The 18,792-nt window shown below is 39.4% G+C and overlaps 1 protein-coding gene across 3 annotated transcripts; it reads left to right on the forward strand.

The window, feature by feature from the left end:
• Positions 1 to 544: 544 nt before the first annotated feature.
• On the forward strand, positions 545 to 17,993 carry LOC131222385 (protein N-terminal asparagine amidohydrolase). 3 transcript variants are annotated; one of them, XM_058217429.1, is made up of 9 exons: positions 545 to 1,000; positions 3,687 to 3,872; positions 5,448 to 5,512; positions 5,611 to 5,710; positions 6,316 to 6,354; positions 6,466 to 6,657; positions 15,654 to 15,832; positions 16,350 to 16,469; positions 17,717 to 17,993. In XM_058217429.1, exons 1-9 carry the CDS (start codon positions 950 to 952, stop codon positions 17,718 to 17,720), a joined length of 936 nt encoding a protein of 311 aa, XP_058073412.1. In that variant the 5' UTR covers positions 545 to 949; the 3' UTR covers positions 17,721 to 17,993. The 3 variants fall into 3 exon arrangements, with proteins under 3 accessions (XP_058073412.1, XP_058073413.1, XP_058073411.1); XM_058217428.1 differs by having other exon boundaries at positions 551 to 1,000; positions 17,664 to 17,993; XM_058217430.1 differs by lacking the exon at positions 3,687 to 3,872 and having other exon boundaries at positions 548 to 1,000; positions 17,664 to 17,993.
• Positions 17,994 to 18,792: the final 799 nt, after the last annotated feature.

Raw genomic sequence — 18,792 nt, forward strand, 5'->3', positions numbered from 1 at the left:
GTTCCATATTTCCCAATATCATGCCACGTTTCTAGTCAATCCGAACCATTAATACGATAGGTCCCATCATAAATATCACCATAATAAAAAAATCAGGCTGATCGGCTTCCCAGGCAGACCAAACCTGTCTGCTGAGTCAGACTGTCGATGGTTTATTAATTTCAACAGCATGGCCCATCTAATGATCAGAGAGAGCTGTTTTGCGCGAGGAAATCTTCTTGGTGGGACGTATTGTTTTCTTAGCACCGATGCCCTACAAAAGTGGGATGTTCACGGACTCATTTCTCACTCGGATTCGGTAGTGACGCCTCCATAGCCGGTACTGGTCGGTGCTTATAAAGCTCTGTGGCCCACCATGATATAATATATGTATTTTATCCACGTCGTCCATTCATGCTGCGAGCCAAAGCTCAAGTGGACCACACCACAAGAAGCTGTGGGGATAGTGACGCCCACCATTAAAACCTTCCTAGGGCCACCACGAGGTATATTTGCCATCCAACCTGTTAATAAAGTCACATGGTTAACATAAAAATCAGCTTGATCCAAAACTTACGTGACCCATGAGAAGTTTTCAACGGTAGGAATTCAATCCCCACTTTTTTTTTTCCGCTGGTGTGCTCCACTTGACCTTTGGATCTGCCTCATTTTTAGGATGATGACCTGAAATGAGCTGGAAAAATGAATGGACAGCGTGGATAAAATACATACATCATGGTTGGGCCCACAAAGCTTTGACCAGTACCGAGCTCGCTACTGGAGGGTTGAGTCCCATCATCACGGATAGATTGCCGTGTACCACAAGTTGTGGTACCTTGGGTGTAAGTGATCAGCTGAGGAAAAGAACTGCGTCTGGAAGAAGAAGAGAAGAGCCTCCGCTGCTTCTAATCGGGCATCGCCTCGAAACCCTCTTATCTATCGAGAAATCTGGACAGCTGAAAAAGAAGCAATGATCTTCATTGATGGGGTCCCTTTCTCCAGCGCTTCATCTTCATCTCAGGTGACCCTTTTTTTTTTCTCTCCAACCTTGCTTGGAATTGATTCCCTTTCCCATTTTGAGCTCAGTCCAGTTTTTTATATTCATATAAATATTTATATTTCAATTATTTATAGGAAGTAAAAATAATCGGACTGTTCAGATCCAAAATCAAGCAGATTATTCTCTGAATTAAGTGAGAATTTTGATCCTGCGATTGACCGAAATAAGATCGAAACACAAGCCAGATTTCAGCTACTTGGGAACTATGGGCCGTGCATGTGTGATGAGAAGAATGGATGGTGAAGAGGAATTGACCAGTGGTCCATAGTTGACTGCTTGTGCAGCCACCTATCGGGTCCCAGTGCATAGCCTGTGATGCCCACCTGATTAATGGGAGGGGATTCGGTGAGTAGCCTCGATCAAAGCTCGCCGCATCATAGCCTCTTGGGCCCCACTTCACATAGCTCTCGCCTCATAAAAGTCCTGCCCTGATACCACTTTTGACACGGGACAACTAACCAGTTGCTCTGAAAGCTCAAACTGATAAAGCATGGCGAATCAATCCCTTTATCTCATAGCCCAAGTCAGGCACTCGACTGAACCCCCTCATGGACCCCACTTCATATGGGTCTCGCCTCACACAGATCGCCCACCCAGAGTGTGCCCCCACTTCACACAGGCCACTCCACTCGAACCCGGTGTGAAAATGCCCATGCATTAGCTTGTCAATTATCAGAGGATTGAAATCATCCATCACTGCCGCTATTGCCATGATTCATCGCAATTGCCTTTCTCACCAGGCACCACTTGTTTTATCATGATGATTTATGTTTTCATTCTGATGCTCTTGAGAGTTCAGAATCGTGCATGGGAGAGCTGTACTTGGTTTTCACAGGCAAATGGTTTCAAAAGATGCTAGTTGTCCACACACATCCAAAAAAAAAAAAAAGGGAGGCCAGATCATGTTTTGAAAAGTCATCCAATATGACTTGGTATTGTCAAGTCGTATCAGTTTTGGTCCAAAACAAAACGATTCACCACACTGATATGGGACTGTGTCAGATTGAGTCATAATGGTTTCAGACCCCAGGCCCATCACTCCGAAACCAGTACTTAAAATCCATAGCCTAGATGCACATTGATTGTTTCAAGTGGTCATCAGGACCCACGCATCTGACCATGGCATGCTTTTTCCACTCAAGCCGATGGCGTAGATGACCAATCAAAGTACGTATGCTGGCACCTTTATCTTACTGCACATGTGAGATAAGCAATCCTCTTAAATCTTGCAGCAAAATCCAGTTCCCGCTTCCAATCCTACCATTGCTCCTACCATCAACTACTTCTACCAAGATTACATTCAATTTTTGTATTTGTGCTCTTTTCTAACATAGAGCTTCTATCTTGTGGATAGATGACTACTTAATAAGTCTACTTCTTTATTCTAGTGAGATCATAAACATAGCCTTGTTGCAGCTATTTAGGATCAGGTTTACAAATCCCGTTCCGCAACCATAAAATTGAAAAAAGGAACTCATGATTGCTTGGGGGAAAATGCAATGACCAGCTACCTTCCTGACATCAACCGTCCTTTACCTATGCTGGGATCGGTGTGTGCATTGCTAACAGGAGGAGTGCATGCGAAAGATGCATTTTAGTTAAATTTATAGCACCTCCTAGAGTATCCAACTTTTTTATCCATCCAAACCTGCTCTTCCCATTCCCGCTTTGTGCAAAAGACCTGAAGCATCTAGGAATCATGACATATGAAGTGGAAGTGTCATTTGAGTAAGGGACTCGGGGTATATTGAAGTGAACAGATTATTTGTCAATGTCATACACATTCAAGATTTTCAAAGACTATACTATACCTCCCTAAAATTATTTGTCATGTCATCTAGATTTTAAACAGTTTTCCCATGCATTAGCAAAGTGCAGCATTCTCCAGCCCTTTTAACTCGTCAGTCATTGTTCTGAGTTCGTAATTCAACTGGAAGGGGGATTACCACTTGACCATATTGCAAGTTGATGAATAATACATCATTGGCCAGAACAGGTCAATGCTATAGATTTCTAGAACTTTGTATCATCTTGTAGTTATAGTGTTTGTTCTACTTCCTATTCAGATGCCTCTTATATTTATACTATCATGAGGAAGCCAGGGATGCTAGAATCTTGAATGTAGCACTTAACTTTGCATATGTTGTTGATTTGTTTATTTTTGCACAATGATTTCTCTTAGAAGAAGAATTTTAGGTTCCTGCTATCGGCAAGTTTATGTGTAGACCCATGTTTCAGCTGTGCTAACTGTTGAGCTTGTGGGACCTACAGCGGATGGGGCTGCCTCAATTCTTTCAGATTGGAAGATCCTAACCTGCCTGCAGGACCCTTAAAACAGGTAGGTCAAGGAGAAAATAAATCAATTTTCCACGTTCAACCAAAAATAATCCCACAATGAAGGGGCTGGGAGCTTTCAATCTAGGAGATTCTGAGGGCAGCCCCCATCTGCGTTGGGTACCACCTGAACATAATCACCAAACCACAGTCCCGCATTTACTAAACTTTCATGTCAGTGAATTGTCAGCTTGCTGATCAGCAGGATCCTAGGTTCTTCTCTGAATACAAATAGCTCTGTCAAACGAATTTTATTGCATTGGTATTGTGAGCATGTCTTTCATACCCTTGGGAACTTGTTATTTCTAAGCAGGGAAATGAAATCTTGGCCACTTTGTTGGAACACCCGTTAATTGTATCTGCTGCAAATATATTCAAAACTATACCAGAGAGGAAGTTCTCGGTTCCCAAAGAATTCGGTTTGGAGAATTCACCACAGGCCAAGCATGTTTATGTGTTCCAAAGAGAATATGCGACGGTTGACCCTTCACTTGTTGAGGTATGCTAGTTCTGTCAGTAGTTTCCCAAACAAGCATTTAGACGGCTATGTGGCTTCATGGAAAGAGATGCTATAGAGACACATCTGCATAGAAGCTCTATGAAATGTTGTCTCCAGCATACATGTGGCAAACATGCATGGTGGGCGGGCGGTGGATCTGGTGAGCCACCGCATTGATGGGTATTGTCCAAAAATTGTGATGGTTGAGCAAGCCTGCCTATCCGATTATTGTGAGTTTCCCCGTTGAGTGTGGACAGTTGTTTTCCATGTTGACCGTCCCTTTCAAGCCCTTATCAGATGACTGCTATAGTCTGACAGGCTTGCTTTGTATGTGTCACATCTACATGTTGGCACGCTAAATCAAGGATCCTGATCCCCATAGACAAGCATCAAGTATACAATAGAGATGTTTTGATTTACACTCCATGGAACTCAAATAAAGAGTGTGCATCATAGCATTCCTCTTCATGGGAAATGTTAGATTATAGCAGGTTGATTATCTTTGGTCTCTCTAGTTCACCTATAGTGTTACTGCTAGATATTCATGGCCTTTTAGTTAATGGTTGTTTCATTTTTTTAATTTCTTTTTTAAATCTTGCATGTCATATATGTTGGTCAGAAATTCTCCTTCTTCTAGTGAAGCAGTGGATTTAGGCATTAGCGATTGATGCGCAAATAGATGCTTGACATGGCCACCAAGCCCGACTGTTTAATCTGTCTTGTCGAAGTGTAAATGCCGCATCACCTAAACCCATTTCAGTGGCACTTTATGGAGCTTGGCCATCCATATCTGGATGGAGTTGTGTAGCACATTGGCTTTCCAAAGTTCCTCAGCTTTAATTGAGTTCTCATCTTGCCTTTGGTCATCGCGCTATGCTTTTTCTTTCTGATGCAGGGCCTGTTTTTGCCTGCTGTGGTTTATTTTGGACTGCTGTTTGACATGTTTTGGTTGAGGACCTGTTTGGGTTGGTGGAATCCAAGAGGTTGGTTTGGAAAGGAAAAAGGTCACATGCAGAAAACCATGGATTACATCATCAATGAAAAAGAATTCAAGAAAAGGTTGTTTGTTTAGTTTTGGTAATTTCCAGGGAGAAGTACCATGATCAACAGTCAAACATTGAAATTTGTTTCTCAAAAAGTATGGAAATGAGGATTAGCAAGTTCCAAGATGGAAAAGGAAAAACCTTTTTTGAGGAAAACCATGGAAATGAAAACAGTTTTGCACATGTTACTTGTATTGTCACTATCGACAGAAAACATCACATCTACGGAACCCGTTTTCTTTTCAACAGTTACTTTTTGGATTCCACTGATCCACACAGGCCTCAAACATGTTTGTTCTATATTCTGTTGGTTCTTTTAATAGAAGTTACCCCTGACTCATTTTACAAAAAAAAAAAACACTTCGACTGTAGTATGAAACTTGTCTGAGTTTTACTATAGTTGACTGTATTCACTTTTAAAAAGTGTTTTCATGTAGAACTTCACATTTATCTTACTATTGTTGCTTCTTGCACATCATTTATTTGGTTGATCTCCTGTGCTGACAAATTTTTGTGTTTCCAACTCTGAAAGTTAGTAGGCACGGATGAAGCAACTACATGCATAGGCCTTGTTATTCGCAATCAGAAGAGCGGAATGTAAGGTCAATACCTTAATGAATCTGGAAGAAATTCAACATTTGGCTGTATGATGATATTGTTATTAATGACCATTTTTCTTTGTACCATGATCACAGGACCAGTGTTGCACATATGGATTCACAAAAGACTGTGGATTTGGGCCTCATCCAAATGCTAACTTCAGTCATTGATCATGAGATGGATGATGAGTTGGATGTTCGTATTTGTTAAACAAGGTGCACCACAGTGGTACCGGTGTGGTACCATCATAAGTTTACAGTGGTACTAGGCAGATGTGGGCCCATGTGGTGTATGTGTCAGATCTAACCCATCCATCGGATGCATCCCCTTATGTTATGCCCAAGTGCTGAAAATCAGCTCAATCCAATTCTGGTGACCCATATGGCACAAGGAACAGGGTTGGAGGGGAAGCTCACCCTTGGTTCTCACCCTTGTCCTGACCCTTCATCCATGGCAGATGAAGTGTTTGAACAGCATGGATTCTGAATACACAACATGATGGGGGGGCCCATGGAAATCAGGGTGGGTGTCCCCTGTTTTGTGGCTTGCTTGAGTTTTTGTTTGGGCTGATTTTTGGGCCTTGATGGTAACACGAGTTGACGCATTTGATGGACAGGTAGGATGTTGTGAATACATCAAGTGAGCCCCACTTCGACCTGGTAGCACTGGAGCTTACTATGGTACTGGTACCACCAGAGCACACCCCTTGTTAAACATGAATAGCCCTTTTGATTGATCTTTCCGCTTTTATTTGAGTATTTTTTACATGGAACAAGTGCTCAATTTAATATAAATTGCAGGTACATCTGATTGGTGGCTTCGATGACACACCAGATGAAGTTTGGCCACGATCCTATCCACTTTCTTTGATAGTTCACAGCTTTGGCCAGTGGCCACCCTCTTAAAGAGGAAGAGTAACTAAGGTTGAATGATTAATTGATTTTGTGCAGGATGTCATTGCTACCACTGGGGCAGGGAGCGATGAGGAACAGAGTGGCCATTCTTTACCATTATGTTCCAAAATAATTGAAGCTTTGCAAAGTCGTCGGGAAAAGTTTCAAATCCAAACTCTCTTTGTCCTTGGGCATAATACTAAAAGAGATTCTGATGGAAATGCATGTCCCCTCGTCAATGGATTTCTGGTCAGTTCATGTTTCAACATCTTGATTTTTTTCCCCATATAGTTATATAGCATTTGATGAGAGTTTGCAAACTTCCATTTGCAATTAGTAGTGCCTTATTGAGAAGTCAGAATGACATTTGGTGCCTTATTTATAGGACTATGCACTTTACTCAAGCACAATTTAAGGACATGGCGACCACACATGCCATCTTTCGATAGCCACGGACCTTAGATTGTGTTGTACCACAACAATGCTCTAGACACTGCATGGCTTGTGCTAATTTTATTCATTTACTTGTTTTAAGTTCTTTTTTGTGTTAACGTATATAATGCTTCTTGTAATTTTAGTGCTCCCTCAAGACACCATAAATTGTAATTCAGTGCTCCATTAGGACACCATACATTTCATGTAAATAAGGTTTCTAAGTTGAGAGGGTTAGTCTACCTAACTATCAATTTTCCCTCTCATTCACAACATGCCATCAAAGTTAGGGTTTCATTGATGCTAGCCCCCCCCCCCCCTTCTTTTCTTTTCCCATTCCTTTCTTTCTTCTTCCTAACAACACCACTAAAATTACAAGTATTACATACACAAACATTTTGCATTTTTATTTTAATCCATGTACGAAAGATTATGCAATTGTTCTTCGTTTTTATCTCCACCCTTTCTTTCTAACAACCTTAATAATAAGTAGCTTAAACAAATGTAACCTGGGCATCATGTTAGGACCATTGTTCGAAGTATGCCCGATATTATTTGTATCTCTAGCTCGGCTACACTGATAACACTGGTAGCAATACTAATAACATTGGTAGTATCAGAAATTTCAAGTATCGGCAATGTATCACTAAGTATCGCTAATGTATTGATATCGCCAATGTATCGCCAATATTTTCGACTTTGTAAATTTCAAGTGTCACTTGTATTGCCAATCTATTGATGTCACCAATGTATCGCCAATATTTTCGACTATGTAAATTCCAAATGTCACTTGTATCGCCAATTTATCAACGATATTTCGATAATATCGCCAATGTATCGACATCGCCAAAAATCTGTTTATTAAAAAAAAAAAAAAAAATCCTTTTCAAAAATTTTTATGGACTCATGGTTGCATACAATGTTTAATTTGTCGGTGATAATATCGCGATATTATTGTTATTGTAACATGGGCGATATGAAGACCACAATCTTTCATTTCCTTTTCAGTTGTTGACAATTTCTCGGCAAAATATCAATGGATGTTTGGATGGATAGTTGGATGGTTGGATTAATTTTTTATAACAACACATGCTTTTAGGACTCCCATTAAATGGAAACTTATTATGTATGCATTCTTTTTTACAATTTTTTTTATTCCTAAATATGCAAATATGTGTATTTTAGCATCTCCTAAAATTTCACTGAAAAATTCCACCGTTTCCCCATGTTTTCCCTGCATTTTCGGTTATCAGCGATATCGACATTGTTTCTGTATCCTGGGCCAATGAAACTTGTAGCAATGCTGATACTTTGAACACTGGTCAAGACAATGCTTGGAATCCCCTAGGAAGGGGCTACTTGCAGCTCCCTCTTGTTGTTTGATTCTTATCCTATGATAGGTCTTATTTGTGGATCCTTCCTTCCCTCATCATAGAACTCCATTAATATAAAAAAGAAGCACTGAAATCTAGCCATGGTGGCTAAGAACTTCCTTCTATGCAGAAAATTATATTTTGTGGTATCTAATTGGGCACTTCTTAACAAGGATATGTTATTTTCTAAAATATTTGTGTTGGAGGATTTTCGAAACGCAACTTAATTAAAAGTTTTCAAAAATTCAGATTTTCATAACGCCCTAATCTATGGATCCCAATCTATATGTTATCAAGTATCTAATATGAAAAACTAAAACCCCATGTTAGGATTACTCTAATCAATGGCGCCAAATAGCCTATGAAGTGTTGATGTTGATCTTCCAAACTAGGTCTTTCCCTGATCTATCCCAGATAAGAGCCAACAGCCAAGCGAGAAGCCACATACATCACCCTTGCAACAAGGCCTAGGGCGTGCTCACGAGAGCTGTCCAAACTAGTGGACCCCACACGTGTGGATGATGAGGGAGGGAGATGATGATACTCTCTATCTCTCTACTTTTTGTGATGGAATCTATATAGGAGTTGTGGTATCAGAGATGCACCAGTTATGGTGTACCTCATCCCTACAGACTTTTATATGTGCTATTACATCAAAAGTATATGATCATGCCTATTCATGCACCCAAATTGACCCAATCCCTTCACCAATGTTCGAAATATCGGTATGGCGTTACGTATCGCACCCTTGGGATATAGATACGTATTGGTTATCGCATGGGATATATCGGTTGTATCGCGTAATGTATCATTATTGTTGGAAACATTAGAAATTAGTCGAATTTTTCAACGAAATTTCGGTGATTGTTAAAAAAGACATCAATACACACTTATAAATCAAAACATTACAAAAAACAGGTGCACATAATAGGTTTTCTTTGTATGGGGTCCTAATCTATGCGTTGTCTAACTGAATTGATGCAAGTATATTCAAAGTCTATTAATATAATTTATAAATGTAAGAAGACATGTGGAAACACAAGCAATACATTCAAAAGCAAAAGAATAATCACTATATTAGGTTACATACATGTTTGATTTTGATTTAATTTTTTTCCCAATTTTCCGCAATTCAGTCCTTCTCCTCCAAATCTTAAAATCGAAGTTCCCAATCCATGATTTTTCATGCCATGCAAAACATGAAAGATCATGGATTTATAAGAATTTGACACTGATTTAACACGATTTATAGAAGAAGAAAAAAAAATCGAAAAAAAAAAAATGTTCACCAGATCGAACACATGTGAGATATATCCCACTACTTGTGTGTTTCGTATCGCACAGGTGGGATACAAGATATATCGTGGGATATATCGGCCAATATCATCAATATTTAAAACATTGCCCTTCACTAACCATGGCCATCCACCATTGATCCAATACCCATAAAAATCAATTGGTGGACCACAAGATCTTAACCATCATATATCCATTAAGTGCAATTAAAACTTTTTCAATAGTTAAAAGTTAAAACAAAAGATCAACCGTTGAAAACATTTATTAAAACCATTGCATCCACCCAACTACACCCTCATAAGAGCCATTGACTTTGTGAGGAGCACAAAAGCACATTGCACTAAGAACTTGAACTCCCCACATCCTCAAGTCTAAGGATTTAGTCAAAGCTGGTACATACACAAGTCAAACTGGACTGGACATTATGTGTCTGTCTCCTGATCCAAATACTTAAAGCGATCCTCCAATGCAAGTGTCCAAGGGTCTAATAACAAGATCTCATGTCCATGAACACTCTCCTGTGTGGGGTAGATTCAAGGCATCAACTTGTTTTTTAGCCCAATGGTGAAGACTTTCCATCTCGAATTGTCATTGGTCCTCCCACACAAGATAACCACAAGTTCGTTCTAAAGCCTACAAAGTTCCCATGGACAACAAAGGAAGCCCTCTCCTTTAACCCATGAATCCATACACGGTTAAGGTAAAACCTACATATTAACTATGAGATTAATAACATGTCTACATAAGACCATTGTCGTCATGATATACGATCACGATCAGCATTTACTTTTCAGGGTAGATAACGCTAACAATTTACATGTTGGACATGCATGTCGAATGCATGTTAAAAAATTTGTAATCAATACTGTTGTCATTGCAGGCAGCAGGATTAGCCACATGATCATCATGTGGCTTATCCTGGTTGGCCAATCATTCTCAGGGCCTTATCCTCAGCAAGTGTACAAGCTGTCATATCCCTCCTCGCTACCTCGAGCTAAGTCCTTTTGGGTTGTTCCCTCCTTTCAGGCCCTTCAACTGTAATCAAAGCTCTCATCTTTAGCAAGGCCATCACAGGCTTTTGTAGTGCATGGTTGAACCATCTCAATTGCCTTTGCATCATTTTCTCTTGTTGGGGTTCCAGATGTTCAATAACGGTAAGGTAACAGTGACCGTAATGGCCGTTACGGCATTTTTTTAAATTTTTTTTTGAAAAAACATGTTTCGTGACCGTTACGGGTCCGTTACAGACAGTTTTTCCTGTAACAGCCATTTCGGCCCCATAACGATTATGGCCATTACCATTACGTAACGGCCATAACATAACTGTTTTTGTATACCTTGTTGGGGTTACTCTTACATTGCCTTTGATGTCCTCTTTCTTGATTTTATCCTTCCTAGTCTTCCCACAAATCCACCTCAACATCCTCATCTCTACAATGCAGATCCTCTACTCGTGTTGCTTCCCACTTGCCCAACAAGCTGCCCTATTTAGCATAGCTGGTAAAATTTTCTCTCGTACATGTCAACAAATTGATCAGTATTAATTCTCAATGCATCTTTAAGGTTCATGTCCCTCTTTAAGGGTCTTGTATAGGTGGCTTCCAAGATTAAGTGGCTTCAAAGAAAATTTTTTTAAATGGGAAGGGAAAGAGAAGTAAGAAAGTATCACCTTGTAAATCGGAAGGATTTGCAAAAGCTAGCTAGGGAAGGAGGCCTTGGAATAGGCAATGTAAAAGCAAAAAACTGGGCATTGTTGAGCAAGTGGTGGTGGAGATTTGGAAAAGAACCGAATGCGCTGCAGAAGAAGATAGTAGTGGGAAAATATAGCTCATCGTAGGCGGAATGTTTTCTGAGCATGGGGAATAGATCAAGGGGATCACAAATATGGAAGGATATTAGTAAATTGGGAAATAAGAATGTGGATCAAGGGAGAGACATCTCAAAGTCTGGTTGGCAGGGAATTTTTGAAAGGCATTAGATTTGTGGTAGGGTGAGGAGATAGAGTTCGGTTTTGGAAAGATGCATAGTTACGGACATCCCTTTAGAGCTATCTCATCTAGAACTATATGGACTAGCTACTGACAAGGACACTAAGGTGAAAGATTGTAATGAATTGGTAGGGGGAATACTGGTGTGGAATGTTAGAATGTCAAGAGACTTATCCAATGAGGAATATGTGATCTTCACCAATTTGTGATATAGGTTGAGTGGGATGAATGTTAACCAAACAGAGGATGACAGGAAAGTGTGGAGATGGTCGGCTAATTAGAAATTCTCATCAAAGTCTTTCTTCTCAACGTTATTGACGCATGATTTGACACACCCATCATGTGCCAAAACATGAAGCGTTGTAGTCCCCCCAAGGATCAAAGCTTTTACTTGGGCTGTTATAGCCAAGAAGATACTTACATTAGACAACTTAAAAAAGAGGAAGATGGCATTCCCAAACATGTATAATATCATGTGCAAGGAGAATGAGGAAGTGGTTGATCATCTATTCCATTAACAGATATAGGTTGTTCAATGGCCCATCTACAGCCCATCTGATATAATACTAATGGCATTATTGTAATTATTGAAAACCATAGTTGTGAACCTAATCTCTCCCTTCCTCTTCCTCCTTCCATTCTTTCCCCTCTTTCCTTCTTTTTGGTTCTCCTTTATCAATCACACCACATTGTATCAAAGTGAAATGTATTCGGGTATTGATCTCTTCCATCAACTTCCTCTTTCCCTCGCTATTCCTCCTTCAATTTACTTGAGGTGAATTTTTAAAAGTCATTGGGGGATAATTTACACAAATTCTCTTCCAACCACCAATGGTGGGTTGTGTAATCATGTATCGTGAATGCATGTGAGGCCCACTTTCTTATAACACCATTGTGATGGGCAAAAGTGGGCCATCGTGCATGCAGTCAGATTTGTGCGGATCTGAGATTGAAAGTGTCTGTAAAAGTCATGTTTGGCAAGGATTAGAGAACAAGCATGCATGTGAAGTTTTAGATTAAGCAATGCTATCAACTGATCTCGTCCGTTGATATATGTGGTTTTTTTTTTTTTTGTTGGAATACATGTGGGGTAAGTTAAAGTCATACATTCTTTCCTTGTGTATTTGATTTGGCATACATCAATGGATGTCAAGAATAAAGCAAAAACTAGTCTTTTGCATCCATATGAGTGGATGGACTTTCATATTACATCTGCTAAACTCAATGGAGCAAATTACTTGCAATGGGCCTCTTGAGTAAATGTTTTTCTCGTGGGAAAAGGGAAATTAAAGAACTTGACTTCTCCCAAACCTGAAAAAAGTTCAATAGAATACAAAAGATTGGGTGGTAGAGGATGCTCAAATTAGAGTGTTGTTGTATGGATCCTCAAATTAGTGTGAATGTTATCTTTTTTAAGATAGTAAAGAAAGTCTAGGATAATTTGAGAGAGATGTATTCAAGCGTAAAGAATGTAACTCCAATCTACGAGTTACTGCAAAATATCTTCGCTCTTCAACAGAGAGATAGGAGTGCCGAAGAGTATTATTCTCGTATGACATGGTTTATCTACTTTTAAGTACTTTGTTATTTTGTAGATGATTATTCTTGTATGAAATAGCTATATTTGATGAAAGAACTGTCATTTTTTAAAAAAAAGAATTTTCTTTGGAAGCACAAATTTATGTTCAAATAATGCTAGGGAATACTTGTCTCATGTCTTTCATCTCATGGCATCATTCACGAAACTTCGTGTGCACATAAACTACAAAAAAATGGGGTAGTTGAACGTAAAAACCATCATTTACTTGAGGTTGCTAGAGCTTTATTGTTGAATATGAAGGTTCCAAAAATATTTTGGAGTGATGCAATTTTAACTACAAGCTACCTAATAAATTGGATGCCTTTGTCGGCTTTAGATGGAAAGTCACCCTTCTCTATCTTGTGTCCTCAAATTCCTTCCTACTTATCTAAAGGCGTTTGATTATGTTTGTTTCATTCATAAGCTTGATTATGTTCATGACAATTTTGAACGAAGGGCTATCAATTGTATTTTTCTTTGGTATTCTTGTACCCAGCAGGGATACAAATGTTATAATCATGTCTCCCAGAGATGTTATGCGTCGGCTGATGTCACATTCTTTGAAAAATTCCATATTCCTTTGAGGAAGGAAAGTCTTTAAAGTTTGAAGAGAGCTCCATAACTGTTCTTCCTGTTGTACCCAATATTACTACTGGAATTTGAGAGATGCATGTGCAACTTGCAAGTCAACCTTTGCAGGTTTACTCCATACATTCTAAATGTGGAGATGGAGTACATATGGACGTGACTTTTATCAATCATCCTGATCCATTAGAAGATCATCATTCTTCTGAGTCCTTGTCTATACCTTCAGATAAAGGTAATTAACCTATTGCTCATCATTCCTCTTTTCTTCTTCTTTCTCTTTTCACACCATGTACTCCTCCATTGTCCAGTGGCTGAGGAGGTTTGGTCTTTCTTCCTCTCTTGATTTGGGATTGCTTGCTCTTTCTTTCAATAAGCCCATGGATAGGCATCCAATTAAAAAACCATAAAGAGGTACTTTGGAGGATGTGCTTTTTAGGGTCCTCTTGGGTCTGTGGAGGGAGCAGAAAGCTTTTGAGAACATGGTTAGATCATAAGATGGTTAAAAGAAGAAGAAGAAGAAGAAGAAGAAGAAGAAGAAGAAGCCTATACATGATTGTTTATCGGGCACTCTCAAGACAGGATTTACAATTATTATTGGGAAATTGGGAGAATTTGTAGTTTCTCTCCAAATCGTCGTTACCATTACGATATGGGCCATAACAGTAACAATCCTGTAATGGACGATATGGGTGGTAACAGTTACCACCCCTGTGATGGCCATTATAGCCCTCCTTTTCTTTTCTTTTCTTTTGAAAAAAAACTATATTGGTCTGTAACGGGTCATTTTTCCGGAGCGGCCTTACAACCATGTAACATGTAATGATGCCCACCATTATTGTTACATAACAACCGTTACGTAACTGTTTTTGCATACCATGCTCCTGACAGATAGCAAAGGCTTATAATGATAACTTTGTACCATTCTTGTCTTAGTTATGATCCATCCCTAAGTGCCGAAATGGTCACTGGCGTAGGGATGTATACCTTTTATGTACTTCTATTTATTATCAGTAAAATCATCAATTCTAAAATGATATTTAAAAAAAATGCATCGTTTTTCTATTTTCATGTTATTTTGTTGACTATTTGAATATCTTCAATGCAGACTTGACTATTAGGACACCTTATCATATAATATTATTGTAAGCTAACATTTACGTATATTATGTATTGTAACTTCATCAATTAATTTTATGAAACGTGTCCTATGTCTTCAATGGGATCACCTTTTTTAAGAATGATACAACAGCCATGTGTCCAAATCGCATAAGGTACATATGTCTAGCAAATAATTGTACAAATAGGGGGTGTCAACAGGCTAGTTCAGGTTGTGTCCTCTGGTACTTATACCCGGCCTACCTGAGTTCGGGCCTTTTCAGGTCCAGGCCTCATTCTTGAAGACCTGGACCCCGATCCGATCGGTAATCTAGGTTTTGATTCGGGTTTGAGACAGAAAAGAGCATTTACATAGTCAAATCCACCCAATGGATGGATTAGATTTGCATGTGCCACTTTGACACATGCATTGTATGAAAACAGGCTCTTTTACATGCATCACGCGTGTAGCTTACAAAACCTCATTTTATATGGGGGCTTTGTGCTCTCACTGTTGACCTCAAGCCCAAATAAAGAAGGGTTGCATCAGGTTGGCAGCCAGCGTGAACTTTTTACCACAACTTTTATCATGCATCCCGGCAATATGATATGTGGCGAAACAGGATTTGTGTAGCCAGCTCCAATTAGTTGGGATGAGTTTTAGATGATGATGGCAAAAAGGTGAGACCCGAACCCGACCCAGTTTTCTTAACAGTTCAAAAATGGGACTGGGACTCATTAAAATCAGGTTGGGTCCATTGAGTTCCTGTGGGTGTGGATGCCCATTGTCTGTTATGTACAAATTTGTGGATATTTGGTTCAAAATCACTTTTGCAGGAATGTGAGATTTATGTGGATGCTGAAAAGTTGGCTCCTTGCTTTTGATTTTCTTAGGTGGAAACTTCAACAGGATCACTCAGACCTGCTAGCTTTGACAAAAGTTCGAGGTGTCCAGATGAAATCGTTAGGAGACTCCGAGTCACTGTATCTTCTTTGGATCCCACATGGAATGGCAGGTTATTAGAGACATATGATACTCACCATGACAGATTCCATATTGCCCCTTGCTCTTGGTAAATTTACTATGGTAGACTTTCAGCTTGTATAATTGTGTTCACACAATAAATCTCCATTGCAGAATTCTGCCTTTTCTTTTTTTTTCTTTTTTTTTTTCCATTGATACATGGTAGTTTATGTCAATGTGCTGACTTGTCATGTGGGTGGATCACCCAACCTATGTGTCAGTTAAGGCCACTGCATAGATGACCTGGTCAAAAATCAGGCAAGTCCACTTGTATATGGGCTGCACCTGATGAGTCTAGTGGCCTAATTTTGGGCTCTCTCATCTTGTACAGTAGGGCCCACCTGATGCACATGGCGGAAGGATATTTTCCACTATCGCCTCATACATTGTTTGTGCATTATTGTTACACTGTTTAGTCTATCTAGTCTGTTCATTTTTTATTTTTTTTGAGTTTTAGTAACACATTCTTTCCACTGATATAAGTTGCCAAATTATTTGGGATAAGCTGACCCTAATTAGTTGGGATAAGGCTTTGATGATGATGATTATCTTTCCCGCTGATATAGGTCGCCGAATTGGAAATACATAGCTTCCTGGCTGCAGCAATGTTCTGATTCAGAAATCCTCCTGGAGTGTTCCACCTCGCCTTCTGCTGAGGGCCCTGATTTTGTTGACAATGAAAAAAGGTATGCACAAAATACAGGAAAATCTTCAGTTAACACCCATTAAAAAGTTGATTGCTTGTGTTTTCATGCATCTTATTTCTAGGCTTATTTACTAAAGCACCATTTGGGTGAGTTAAAAAAACAAAAACTTTTACAATTAATATTCAATGGGAAATGCTCCGGTGCTCTCATTAGTCCATTGGTCCAGACTGTTCATCAGGTCCAATGCACATTTCATGGGCTACAATACAAACATCACACCAATCTGACAAATATTTACAGTCTTTAATATTGAAGTCGAGATTGTTTATGGAAAAATAGGTCCAAACAACAATTTGATCCATCTATTTGTTAGGGCCCATTATGGATTGCTTGTGATTCTAAAGAATCACTTTTGTTAGGCAATCATAGTCATCCCATTCATGGCTTGAGTTGGGAAAGGATGGCTAGAGAAAATAAGGCCAAATCAAGGACAGATTGGATCTTACAATTAGTGTGTTTTTTGCATGGTGGTCCATGAAATTTCTTTTGGGTTAGTGTGTTTTTTTTGCATGGCAGTCCATGAAATTTCTTTTGGGTTAGTGTTTTTATTTTTTGCACAGTAGTCCATGAAATTTCTTCTGGACTCAATAGATAGTTCAAATCAATCAATTGGACCCTCCAAGTGAACTGATTTACTTAGGAGCACTAAACTTGTATTTCTCGAAGAGAACTGGAGCATTTCTTGTATTTAATATTCACATATCCAACAAGTGAGGTTTCTTATTCTGAGAGTGAACCTTTAAAACCTACGTGCTCACGCCATAGTGGGATTTCACTACCTATGGGAACTCGAACCCAAGACCTCATGTTGAAACTCCTAAGAGTCTACCACCGAGGCAAGGACATCTTGCCATTATTAAGATCGTATTAAAAGATCACCTCTTTCAATTCCTTTGCTTTTGTTTCCCACCCAAAATGGAATTGAAGGGGTGTTCTTGTTTGATATGTTCAAAGCCGCCCCTGCCCATATATTTTCTTTGACTCGGATGCTTTGATTAAGGGTCTCTACTCACCACGATCATAAATTTGAAGTCCCTTGTTATTTGTTCAATGAATTTTTGTATTGAACATGTAACTTCTTAGAATGTCTGTATTTATGCCCAAGTCCATAGCCCATTGGAATTGGATCTTCTTAGAATCATTTCCGTTTGTAAGCTTTTTAATTATTTGCAGGGTCTTTGAATATCTGATAAAACATCCCAATTGGAGGGAAACTTTTCCTCCAGGTAGAAATCGCATCTTCCAAAGGATCACTGATGGACAGTGGATAAGGTGCGAGTAATGCGACAAGGTGTCAAATGTGATTTCTGAGAGTGAAACATCCATCTTCCAGCGAACTGAATATGCATTTCGCATGCACACATTCTTCCTTTTGCGAGTCAAAGAATTACAGAAGTTCACTATTGTAGTTTGTAAAATGGAAACATACATGATTTGTTGCCACAAACCATGCCATGTGTTAATGATTTCAAGTGATCCATGATGTGTCACTTCAGCAGAAAATTCAAGCCATGAAAATGGTGGTGCACACTATGAAGGTCAATGTGCAAAATCAGGTGGTCCATTAAAATCAACGTGGTTGATGGTTCAACAAGAAGTGCCGATCTAGCTCACTTTTGCATGTTCTTGTGGGACTTCGTATCAAGCATCTAACCCCCTTTTTTAAAAATGCTTTGTAGTTGTACTCAAAAGAAAATCAAAAATGTTTTAGGAATGTAAAGGATAGGCCTGAACCACTTCACAATCGGGGCAGTGTTTTGGACATAGATCGGACCCCTTAGATCCAGATTCAGATCGACTCTGGGGTCTGAAGATCAGGCCAGTCCAGATAGCGGGCAGACTGGACTGTTGATCAATCGATCTAAACAGGCTGTGTTTTTTGCAGACATGGCCAGTCAGCTCGATTTGTGGGAGTCCCATACACGTGGACCTTCACCTTATATGAATGGCCTGGATTTGGCATGCATCAGATCATGATGGGGCTAAGGCCTTATATTCTACTCTGCCGTTCGGATGGGAGTAAATGGAGGTAAATGAGGTATTTCAAGTATGTTTGGATGGAAAGCAAATGAAATGAAATGGGAGTAAATGTGCCTGTAAATGAAATTCTCTCGAGCTCCCTGTGAGAGTCACACATGTAAACAAAGGTGCTGCTATGCACATCTATTGTACACATGTCGCGCTAATGATACTTTAAAATAATCCAAACCTCGGCTACATCACTAAAATCATACCACAAGAATGATCAAAACTCACCAAAGGATGATCATCTAAACGGACAGGTAAAAAATGTTGGCAATTT

This window comes from Magnolia sinica, chromosome 13 (assembly GCF_029962835.1).
Source record: "Magnolia sinica isolate HGM2019 chromosome 13, MsV1, whole genome shotgun sequence".
Classification (NCBI taxonomy): domain Eukaryota; kingdom Viridiplantae; phylum Streptophyta; class Magnoliopsida; order Magnoliales; family Magnoliaceae; genus Magnolia; species Magnolia sinica.